Source organism: Abramis brama (assembly GCF_963993115.1).
Source record: "Abramis brama genome assembly, chromosome: 9".
In the NCBI taxonomy this organism is placed as follows: Eukaryota; Metazoa; Chordata; class Actinopteri; order Cypriniformes; family Leuciscidae; genus Abramis; species Abramis brama.
In genome coordinates this window covers 33,866,208-33,878,268 of record NC_139971.1, presented here as the reverse complement: position 1 = coordinate 33,878,268, position 12,061 = coordinate 33,866,208, and the positions used below count along the sequence as shown (strand labels likewise).

The 12,061-nt window shown below is 36.5% G+C and overlaps 2 protein-coding genes across 2 annotated transcripts; both read left to right on the top strand.

Annotated features, from left to right (window-relative positions):
• Positions 1 to 2,313: 2,313 nt before the first annotated feature.
• On the top strand, positions 2,314 to 3,363 carry rxfp3.3a3 (relaxin family peptide receptor 3.3a3; the record flags this gene model as incomplete). The annotated part of the gene is made up of 1 exon (XM_084124254.1): positions 2,314 to 3,363. One exon carries the CDS (start codon positions 2,314 to 2,316, stop codon positions 3,361 to 3,363), a length of 1,050 nt encoding a protein of 349 aa, XP_083980380.1.
• A 2,113-nt stretch (positions 3,364 to 5,476) lies between these two features.
• Positions 5,477 to 11,576, top strand: morf4l1 (mortality factor 4 like 1). The gene is made up of 12 exons (XM_084124299.1): positions 5,477 to 5,635; positions 6,454 to 6,500; positions 7,214 to 7,281; positions 7,437 to 7,523; positions 7,705 to 7,785; positions 7,911 to 7,936; positions 8,197 to 8,285; positions 8,409 to 8,510; positions 9,956 to 10,044; positions 10,140 to 10,312; positions 10,962 to 11,046; positions 11,144 to 11,576. Exons 1-12 carry the CDS (start codon positions 5,596 to 5,598, stop codon positions 11,226 to 11,228), a joined length of 972 nt encoding a protein of 323 aa, XP_083980425.1. The 5' UTR covers positions 5,477 to 5,595; the 3' UTR covers positions 11,229 to 11,576.
• Positions 11,577 to 12,061: the final 485 nt, after the last annotated feature.

Below are 12,061 nucleotides of genomic sequence, written 5' to 3'. Positions count from 1 at the left end.
AATTGCAAAAATGTCCACCCTATAGGGGCAAATGAACAACAGTTTCAAATACTTTATAATTTATGGGCTGTGAACATTATCTTAGACAACTCATGTACCTTTGTCCCTTTAATATATAAATATATAATATTAATATTATATAAATATTGTGTATGAATTGTACTTTCTCACAAACATCATTTAACATTTTTCGTTTTCAGATACAAATGCTTAAAAGGCGTTTTTGTTTACTTTTTAAAGTACTGCATTATTGATACTGGTGTTTGGTGTTTTATGCCCCCAACGGCGCCTTCCAGGCAGCGAGGGGATGGGTAGGTTTAAGGTTGAGGGTAGGGTTAGCTGCCTCTAAGGAGCCATTGGGGGCTTAAAACACCATCGAGCATTGATACTTCTGTACATTTTAATTGTCACTGAATTATTAGTATGTTTTTTTTTGTTGCTGATTTTAAAAAGAAATGGTGGATAAAGTGATAACAGAATGGACAAAATAATATCAGGGTGAACAAGTGGATGGATGGATGGATGGATGGATGGATGGATGGATGGATGGATGGATGGATGGATGATGGATGGATGGATGGATGGATGGATGATTTCCTACCTCTCAAATACAACCAGTTACATTATTACTTTAGTTTTAACTGGATTTAGATGGGAAACAATATGTAAAACATTGTCAAAGAACTTAAAATACACTATTCTTCAACTTGAAACATAAATTACTTTCACAATCATGCTATACTTCCACAAAATTCTATTTTCAAATTTTATATGAAATATACTATATTGCCAAAAGTATTGGGACACCCCTCCAAATCATTGAATTCTGTTGTTTCAATCACTTCAATGGCCACAACTGTATAAATCAAGTACCTAGGCATGCAGACTGCTTCAAAAAACATTTGTAAAAGAATGGGTAGCTTTCAGGAGCTCAATGAATTCAAGCGTGGTACTGTGATAGGTTGCCACCTGTGCAATAAGTTCATTCATGAAATTTCCTCACTACTAAATATTCCAAGGTCAACTGTTATTATAACAAAGTGGAAGCAATTGGGAACTACAGACCTGCAAGCTTCGTGTGGCTTTCAGATTAGCGCAAGAACAGTGCGTAGAGAGCTTCATGGAATGGGTTTCCATGGCCTAGCAGCTGCATCCAAGCCTCACATCACCAAGTGCATTTTGGACAATTTCATGCTCCTAACTTGTGGGAAGAGTTTGGGGATGTCCCCTTCCTGTTCCAACATGACTGCACACCAGTGCACAAAGCAAGGTCCATAAAGACATGGATGAGCGAGTTTGGTGTGGAGGAAGTTGCCTGGCCTGTACAGAGTTCTGACCTCAACCCGATAGAAGACCTTTGGGATGAATTAGAGCGGAGACTGTGAGCCAGGCCCTCTCATCCAACATCAGTGCCTGATTTTGTGTGCCTAATGCGCTTCTAGAAGAATTGTCAAAAATGTCCACAAGCAGCTCCTAAACCTTGTGGAAAGCCTTCCCAGAAGAGTTGAAGCTGTTATAGCTGCAAAGGGTGCCAACTCCATATTAAACCCTATGGATTAAGAATGGGATGTCATTAAAGTTCATGTGCATGTAAAGGCACAAAACTTTTGGAAATAATATCTAAAAAAAAATGTTTTAGCTTTTAGTAAGATTTTGGGCGCAGTTCCAAACGCTTCCATTAGATGAAATTCGTATCCCAATCCCATTCGTTTCCAATGCGGTCATTTTTGACTGCGAGGAGTAGCTATGACTATTTTTCTCAGGACCATTTAACATAAGAGTTAAAAAAACTCAGAATTGTTATATGTTGTTCAAAATGTTATATGTTAAAAATTATTTTATGCTGTAAATACAGGGCTAAAACTTTATTATGTCCCCTATATGAACTGCATATGTGAATATTATGTAGACCTATTGTTTACATCAAATTCATGCTTTCACAGTAGACTAATCATCCCAGGTTTCATAAGTATGTCCGTTGAATGGCTTGCAAGTTAGCCTACAACCAAACGTCGGTTTCTATAAAAATGAAGAACTTTTGGCATTCGTGATTCCCGCGTTACCAAGGGATCAAACCCCAATCATTCCCACCCTGGGTGACTGCAGTCATAGGCTATGTCTCTAGCCAATCTTTGCCCCGCATGGGCGGGTAATGCTAATGCGCGTGTACATCTGGATATAATCGTAGAAGCTCACGGCTGGTGGGCAAACCGCTGAGAGAACCTCTTCAACACAACTGAAGTAGTACTGAACACTGGCTGAGCGCATTGCGCGCGCATGTCGCAGGTGGGACGCGCCATTGGATGCTTAACTATGGGTGACCCTTTCAACAGCAGCAGCAGCAGCAGGGTGTTTAACCTAACCCTTCAGGGTCATGTCACATTTGGAAATCTGGAGGACATTGACGTGACTGCGGACAGGAGCCCGGTCTTGAGGATCATGATCTCCGTGGTGTACATTCTCGTGTGCGCAATAGGCTTAGTTGGGAATTCGCTCGTCCTTCTCATCATGAGGGTGAAACACTGCAAACAGAGGACCACCATTAATGTGTTTATCATTAACTTAGCTGTCACAGACATCCAGTTCGTTCTGACATTACCGTTTTGGGCGGTGGATACCGCTCTGGATTTCAGCTGGCCGTTTGGAGACGCCATGTGCAAGATCATACTATCCGTCACTGTGATGAACATGTACGCCAGCGTCTTCTTCCTCACTGCTATGAGCATCACTCGATACTGCTCCGTTGCTTCAGCCACCAAGAACAGAGTCCGGCCACCAGCATCATGCTCTGTCAAATGGGTTTGCGCGTTTTTGTGGGTCGTTGCTACAGTCGCCACCGCGCCAACATCCATTTTCTCCACTGTGACAAACGTGACTGGAGAGAAGCTCTGTTTACTAAAGTTTCCAGCCGGACACTACTGGCTAGCATTTTATCATTTGCAAAAAATTACGATTGCTTTTATTCTTCCCATGCTGATAATTTCCGTGTCCTATTTGTTGCTTCTGAGATTTGTGAGAAAACGAAATCTGAATAACACTCATTCAAAACGCAAGATTCATGTTACCAAATCTGTCACTGTTGTGGTTCTTTCATTCTTTCTTTGCTGGATGCCGAACCACGCAATTACATTTTGGGGTGTGCTGGTCAAGCTGAACGTGATTCACTGGGATGAGGCTTATTATATTGTCCATACTTATGTATTCCCTGTTACTGTTTGCTTAGCTCATACTAATAGTTCCTTAAATCCTTTTATATATTGTCTTACGAGAAGGGCATTGAGAAAGAAACTGAAAAATTGTCTGTCAAATATTGCCCCTTGGTTATTAAAAAGGTCTCTTCAGAAATCTAGGAGGGCTGTGTGAACCGAGATGCGGCACAAATGCATGGAAATTAAAAATGCATATCGACTAATAATAATTTATGCTGAAGCAATGTTTAATTTTTAATGTTTAATTGACACAATTATAGTAAAATCATTATAATAAAACGATGCAATATTAACCTATAATTATTATTATTATTATTACCAATAATAGATTATTATTAAGTTTAGTTGAACATAATAATTATTGTTGGGTGATATTTTTTAGAGACCACACTGAATGTATTGCTATAAAAACAATATCGATTAAGCTGAAAAGTGAATATTGTTTTAAAAAATGTTCAAATTGATGATTGATATCTGTAATTTAAACAATGTCACCCTTTGCTAAACTGATAAGTTAAAAAATGCATGCATGATTAAATATGACTATTAAAACAACAACAGTCTGTCTTTACAAATATTAAATCTTATCAATTTTAAAACATAAGCAAAGCAACCCTGACCCTGTTGTGATTAAGGTTGGCATAATATGAATAAATCATTATTGATGTAAACAGTACACTTCTGACCACAATTTCAGTTTCCGTACTGATTACAAATTACATGACGAAAATTGTAGTAAGTAATCTAGATTAGGCTACTCATTTTAGGTGATGTATTCTGACTACTTTTTGATTACTTTTGACCTAACTCGTATGACTTAGATTTGAATGAGATTATTGTGTACCGTATAAATATATATAAGTGAACTAATCCTTTAAGCATTACATTATGCCAGGATTTCCTCAATCTATTTCTCAAAAAAAAAAAAAAAAAAACTGCAGGTGGATTGAGTTGATGAAAAGATGATGATGAATTAAATCATAAAAAATGTCAGAATAAAATGAATAAATTATTTGAAAATAAAAACAATCAACATAAACGACTGAACACTAAAAATATTAATATTTGATTTGTTCATCTGCATGTCAATGTGACCATTATCCAACATCAGAGAACTGTGAATAGTGTTATTAACCCTTAATGCACACATAGAGGTCTCTACAGTTGACAGCTATTCTAAAAGCATTTTCTTATATGCATGGGTTTTGATGGCATAGTTGCACATACAGTGGACAATGCATCATCCTATACATTGCCCATACAAGTTTTTTTTTTTTTTCTCCAAACCAAGATGGCCGAGAGCCATTCATTCCTTTTATCCTAAGAGACTCTAGCAGGTCATTTTACCATGTACTGATTTTAGATTGGGACTGAATTCTGATTAATCATCTTTCCACTAAATTGGACATCATGCATCACCTGCTATATTTCAGCTACAATTCATACGAGTACTGTGACTGTTGTTCTTGATAATATACTTCATCTGCAGTAACTTTTTTGGCTGTAAATAAATGTATTTGTGTTATTAGAATGTAATTTGCAGTTACATAAAAAAAGTAATGCGATTCATTTTATTCATTGGTTTGTTAAATACACACAATATTGTTGTTATAACTGTATTATGTTTAATACATCTATCTCCTCAGTTAAAACCAAAAATGCACTGTCCACTCAAGTTGACATCTGAAAATCTATCTGAAAAATGTGTGTAAAAAAAATAAAACAATAAAAGTTCAAATCTTGTTTTTCATAAAAACACATAAGAAGTGTTTTCAATAAAAACACATAAGAAGAAGAAAAATCCTTACGGAGGTTTTCATAATTTATGCATGAAAGGGTTAAATTATGGAAAAATGTACTAAAATATCAGGGGTTTCCAAGTAAATATTTTAGGTCAAATGGGTTAGAAATATTTATTTTTTATATATAGGCTATATCAGAAGTGTTTAGTAACAAAATTATTCATCTCATACATAGTGTAATTGAGAGAGTAAAAACACTCATGCCCGTTTTTTACAGCACCATATAAACAAAATTACAATACAAATACCAATAATCTACTTTATTACAACTGTAAGCATTTATTTTTTGCATTGCAAATTTCAGTAAGTTATAGAAAATACATCTTAACATCTAAAAACAAAAAACAAACAAAAAATGAATTCTGTTTTAATACAGGGAACAAAATGTGATGCAAAAATGCGAGCTGCCAATAAAAAAAAAGGAAAAGAAGAAGAAGAAATTGTGATGCTCTAGTCACCTGACAGGGGCGCCAAAAAAGTGCGTCATAGAAACGCAGCGCGACGCCTTCACCCTGTGTGAATTAAATCGGAGCTGGCAATGCCTGGATTTGATTTTCCAGCTATTTTTATTGTTTAATCTGTGAATGGCGCCTAAACAGGACCCTAAACCTAAATTTCAAGAAGGTAAGATACCCTATAGGATAGCTTTGTATCCTCTAATGGAGTCATCAGTTGTTCGGTGTATCCTCTCATTCAGCCGCGCAAAGGAAGCGGGCGCTGCCACTGCACAATGGCGCGTGTGCACAGCGAGATGTGTATAGAAAAGCAGTTTTGTTTAGCTGAGCACTTCTAATTGCCTATTTTAAAATGTGCAGAATTGTTTATAAGCAATCAAGTGCATACATAATTGCACGTTAATGCTTTCCGTTATATGTAACAGCCCCTATACATGCACGCGCCCCGCGTTTCTGTAACAAAACATTAGCTGTTGTCTATGTAGCCCATTAGCTTCCAGCAGGCCTTGTTTACAGGAAGCTCTAGTTATAGCGTTGAAGTCCTCCTGGCGGGAATTATTATTTATCGTTATTCTTAACATAATGTTAGGGGTGTTGTTGAATCGTTTCGTTTCGACTTAATTTTATTAATTTAATTAAATGAATTAGGTTCTAAGTACCGGTACGTTTGTTTTAATGAGCTGATTCAGGCTGTAATACTCACTGCTCCGAGCATGGGTTACCATCACTGATCTGGTTACCATATTTGGCCTTCACGTCACGTCAATTATTAAACTGAAATTGAAAAAAAAAAAAAAAATGCAATGAACCCATTTATACTTTTAAAATGTATCATGTGTGTTGTGACTTGTTCTGAATGCATTTATTAAAATATACATAATTAACATTTGCTCCTGTGCTCATACACGTTTTAATTAAATGCTTCTTCTTTATTTGTTAGCCTACCAGTGGACGCCATTACACGTTAATGTTTCTGATGTATTTCAGGTGAACGAGTGCTGTGCTTTCATGGGCCATTGCTATACGAAGCTAAGGTTTGAATCATTCATGCCATTATGCATCCTTCAAAAGCCTGATTGATATGTGTAAATGTTGTGTTTGATGTAGTGGTTTTGTAGATCAGGGTTATGCTTTTGATAGTTGTATACATTCAGGGAAAGCACTTAAAATGGACACAAGTATCCATTTAACAATTCTTTTAAAATGTCAGGGCTTAAAGCGATAGTTCACCTAAAAGTGAACATTTTGCCATCATTTACTCACCCTGAAGTCCTTCCAAACCTGTATGAGTTTCTTTGTTCTCTTTTGAACACAAAATAAGGCATTTTGAAGGATGTTGGTAACCAGACAGTTGACGGCACCCATTGACTTTTTCCTACTATGAAAGTCAATGTGTGCCTTCAACTATTTGATTACCAACATTCTTTAAAATATCTTCTTTTGTGTTCAACAGAAGAAACTCATGCAGGTTTGGAACAACTTGAGGGTGAGTAAGTATGACAAAATATTCATTTTCGGGTGAACTATTCCTTTAAGATGTTTTGTTATCCTGGTGTGTTTTCTCATGAAGAGGCCTTTTTCCCTGGTTGTGTTGTTTGAATGTAATTTTAATGTTATAAATTATTTCAAACGTGTTAGTTATCATATTACCTGAAATGTGACCTTTGAAAACCTGAAAAACCTTTGAAATGTTCTCCTCTGAAAGATAATTTGGAAGTATAAACATATTTTATCTCTCTCTTCACAGTGTGTGAAAATCAATATCAAGGACAAACAAGTGAAATACTTTATTCATTACAGTGGATGGAATAAGAAGTAAGTTTGAGTATTAAAAAATTCAGTGCTTGTTTGGACACCTTTAACATCCCTATGTTTTTGTAATTTCCACCAATGATCATGTTTTTTGTTTTTGTTTTGTTTTTACGGTTTGGTCAGTTAATTCTAAAAATGTGTGTTTAATGTGTTTCTAGTTGGGACGAATGGGTTCCTGAAAGCCGTGTGCTCAAATATGTGGACAGTAACCTGCAAAAACAGAAAGAGCTTCAGAAGGCAAATCAGTGAGTAATAAAGTTTGGAAACAAGTGCCTGTTGACATAAACATATCTTTCAAAGAAATTACCTTTACCTAATAAATTATTTAAAGCCAATTTAATGCACATAACACTTCCATATCCGTTTTTTCGTCATTGTTTATACAATCTGCATGAAGGATTTATTGCAGAACATACTGTTTTCCAGAGACCATTATGTTGAGGGAAGGATGAGGGGTGTCGCACCGAGCAAGAAAATCGCTGCTGTGCAGCAAAAAAATGTAGATGTGTGAGTATTACTTTGTTTGAGGCAAGACGCAAAGTGCATTTATGGGCACTTCAACATTTATCTATCAGAACTGCAAACTTATGCTTACTGGTGCATATTTAACCATGGGCTTTCTATTTCACTAGAAAAACAAAGAAGAACAAGCAAAAGAGTAAGTTCCATTTCCCTATGCAAATGCTGATGTATTTTGACCTATTGAAGCTGTTTGATTGTGTTAATGTGATTAAAAAGCCATTGAAAGAGTTTCACAGATGGTATACAAATCTGTCATGCTGTTCTCCCATTAGTATTTGTCAGAAGTTTAATAGTTGCAGATGCATACATTATTAAATGTGGCTTGGGGCCATTGATTATTTATTGTTACTGATAAAAAAATAAAGATAAAAAACCTCTACCTTGTTAACTTCTCAGCGCCAGGGTCTGGAGAGGGCACTAGCACTGGGGACATGCCTCACCCCCCACGTAAGAAGAGGGCACGTGTTGACCCAACTGTGGAGAGTGTATGTCAGTTCAAAGTCTGTTTAAAACAAATAGGCCAATGTTAAGAGTCTCTTTGAACTGGTGTTTTTTACATAAGTAAAGAATAAGGCTGTTTTTGACACCCAAACTGGTTTTGTGTGCAGGAGGAGACTTTCATTAACAGAGTAGAAGTAAAGGTAAAAATTCCTGAAGAGTTAAAACCGTGGCTGGTAGATGACTGGGACCTGATCACTAGACAGAAGCAGGTAACTACAAATGTCATCCCATGCTCACCCTAATCCTCCTGCAGTGCTCTTCAATCATTCAGATACATTGCATAATGATTATAGGTGCAGTAAGCAATTTATGAGAAACACTGTTGAAATCAGCCCAAACAAACCCCTGCACGAACGGACACGCAATGCAAGAGTGGATGTTTCTTTATCAAAAAATAATGTGAAGATGGCGAATGAGCAAAAAGGAAGAGCAAACAATTAACATGGAACATTTGTGAATAAAGTCGAGTCCACATCGACTAGTCGCCGATGACCTCATTAATGAACATAGAAGCCTGAACCTCGAGCTGAGACTTGAACACGGGTTGCCTTGTGCACAGCTATGGCATATAACACAGTGCTTCCCACAAGGCTATTGCTCCTACATAACAGCTTAATTGTATCAGTTCTTTTGGGTTGTTATATTTCTCACAGATTTCTGCTCGTTCTAAATCAGATACAGATATAGTAGCACAGTAAAGATTACATTTATATGAATGCATTAGTGAGAGAGCGATTGAATGTGAACTAATTCTACCTGGCATAGTCTCTCAACTTATAGTGAAGCTGTAGGTTTTAGTTACTAAGAAATATATGCTAGAACTTTTTAGTTTCTAAACTATTTTATTGATGTATCACAGAACAGTGTTGACTACATTTCTGCGCTACTGAATGTTTCTGTGTGCGCGCGATCTGCACGTGATGTTTAAGCTTCTGTCTGTATGTGTCTGCGTTTCAATGCAGTTTCAATGCAGTTTCATTAGTTTAGAGTGCAAGAGTTAGTTGTTAGTCGCTAGCAGCACACCAGCTCCAAACAAACAATGACACTCAAAACTGTCCTGTTGCTATAGCTAACATTACAACAGCAGCATATCTTGGTTCTGTGAAATGTAGCAAAACATATATGGAGCAGAAACACAACCTCGGTGTCCATTTTCAGGCTTTCCCGCTTGGGTCTATAGTGCTGGAAAGCTTTTCTAATATTAATGTGACTCCTAAAGCTTTTGCCTGATCATGACCCTTCTTTTTCCATTGATATTCCTCTGAACTTTTCTCTTTTGTACTGTATCTCAGCCATTTATTTTTCCACAGTCTTGCTTCAACTCTCTATCTTGCTCACTCTCTCTCCTCCCCCATCATGTTGACACGCCCCCTACTGCTGATTGGCTACAAGTGTGTTGTGGTGCTCGGTCCGATCCACTTTCAACAGCGTTTCTCAGAAATCGCTTGCTGCACCTTTAAACTACAGAATGCTGTCTAGAGCAGCAACTAAACAAAGAAGAGGAAATATATAGTTAGGTATTTGAAGTTTTACCAACGGCACATTTGCTGGAGTTTGCCTTGATATCTGCTCAAATTGGTTTTAAAATTTGAGTTTTGAAAGATAATATGCACTGAAAATATTTACGTGGTTTTTTTTATTTTATTTTTTTTAGCTTTTTCACTTGCCTGGAAAAAAGAATGTGGATGCTGTCCTGGAGGACTATGCAAATTACAAGAAATCAAGAGGAAACTGTGATAACAAGTATAACAACTTATCCATTTTGTAGAAATTCTTAAACAACAGGCTGTAGAGTTAGATTCTGAAGAGATACTCATACACACTTGATCTTTACTCAGGGAATTTGCCGTGAATGAGGTGGTTGCTGGAATCCGTGAGTACTTCAATGTCATGTTGGGCACTCAGCTCCTCTACAAGTTTGAGAGGCCGCAGTATGCAGAGATCCTAGCAAACCATCCAGATACGTCCATGTCTCAGATTTACGGGGCGCCGCACCTGCTGAGGCTTTTTGGTATGAACTTAGTCACCATGAAATCAAAATATTTTTTTTATTTATATATATTTTTTTATTAAAATTGCAGTATTTTTTGTTTTTAAAATCATGTGCCCTCGTAATCTTTTATCAAAAATAATTTCCTCTTGCAACAACATCTCTTTTCTGATGATGTCATGAGGGCGGGACAACCTGTCACTCACATGAGATCACAGCAATAGCGAACCACACCCATCCAATCAATTCCCAGTGGACAAAATCAAGTCCCACCCTACATTTTTTATTTCTTGGTCGGGAAGCCGTTTCACTTGGATATACTGTACGTCACAATAGGGATGAAAAGACTATTGCAACTTCCATTTCATGCCAACTTTTAATGCTAATTGTGTTTTGAAACCTAATTGTACCATTTAAAGGCAACTTAAACTGTTGAATATGAGCTTTGAATGCTACAAACTATTAATAATCCATGGCCATGCTCATAAATTCATCCTCAAAGCTTAATGTAATCATGGAAATACAGCAAAGAACATGTAATTGAGTTCTGAAAGAGCCATGTTTTAATTACATTATTGGTAATGGCATATTCTTCCCAGTTTTTTTTATTTTTTTTTTTATGTTTAATTGTAGCCTTTGTTGATATGGCCTCTTTTGTGTCCTTTGACAGTGAGAATTGGAGCAATGCTGGCCTACACACCTCTGGATGAGAAGAGTCTAGCCCTGCTTCTCAGCTACCTGCAAGATTTTTTAAAGTAAGTATAAGTACGTAAGTAAGTATAAAGTGATTTTAATATTTTGACTTGCAGGTAGTTACTGACTGTAATGTAAAATATTTTGTGCTTGCTTTAGGTATTTGGTGAAGAATTCGTCATGTCTGTTCTGTGCAAGTGATTATGAGGTTGCACCTCCGGAATATCATCGCAAAGCTGTCTGAGGGCGAAGCCAGCGAGGATGTTTGGTGCTACGTTCTGATCATCATTTTATTTTTATTATTTAAAATCCATTCATAAGTCTTGTGGAAGATTTTAGTGCTCACAACATCAGTCGATATTGGTTCAGGACTCTAAGGATAATTAATGTCTGGTATTCCAGATAAGGAATTAAATTAAATCTCTTTAAAAGCTGCTGGTAATGCTCTCATTTTATTGATCCATATTTTTGGTTTATGTAATATTGATAAACTGATCCTGGTCATGTATAGTTGAAATGCTGCATTATTTGTTTTCAATTTTTTTTTTTTTTTTTTTTTTGAAAAACGTCAGTCAATAAATTGTCCTTCACAGCTGTGGCTCAGTCTCATTATTCAACTTCAGATAAACTCTTGCCAATTTTCATGGAGTTAAATAGCTTTAAAGCAGAATCATATCTTGATGTTAAGAACAGTAAAGGTTATGTAGCAATAGCAATTCAATATGTGGCTACATGAAAGCAGATGCTGTTGACCTGGGTTCAAATTTGAATATAGTTTGATTAAAATAGCAAAGTTCAAGTCTTTATTTTTACTTTGCTTGCTTCAAGATAATGTAGATTTAGGGGATTTGTAGTTGTAACTTGAGTATGTGGTCTTAAATACACTGAAGTTTAAAGAGCATGTTCACTGTACAGATGGATTGTATTTTCAGCAGACTGCAAAGGTTAAGAATCCACACATCACCACTGTCTAAAGTGTAGCTCAGCTTCATATAACATTGCCGCAATGACAGTTAAAACACTTATATAACTGTTTTTTTAAAAATACTTTTGGCACACGGCCATGAATACACTCTA

What these genes read in the sequence shown, in the direction of transcription:
- morf4l1 (XM_084124299.1), top strand. Translation starts at nt 5,596, where the DNA reads ATGGCGCCTAAACAGGACCCTAAACCTAAATTTCAAGAAG. An exon ending in CATTGCTATACGAAGCTAAG is followed by an intron (nt 6,501 to 7,213) that starts GTTTGAATCATT and finishes CTCTCTTCACAG; the next exon opens with TGTGTGAAAATCAATATCAA. An exon ending in TTGACCCAACTGTGGAGAGT is followed by an intron (nt 8,286 to 8,408) that starts GTATGTCAGTTC and finishes TTTTGTGTGCAG; the next exon opens with GAGGAGACTTTCATTAACAG.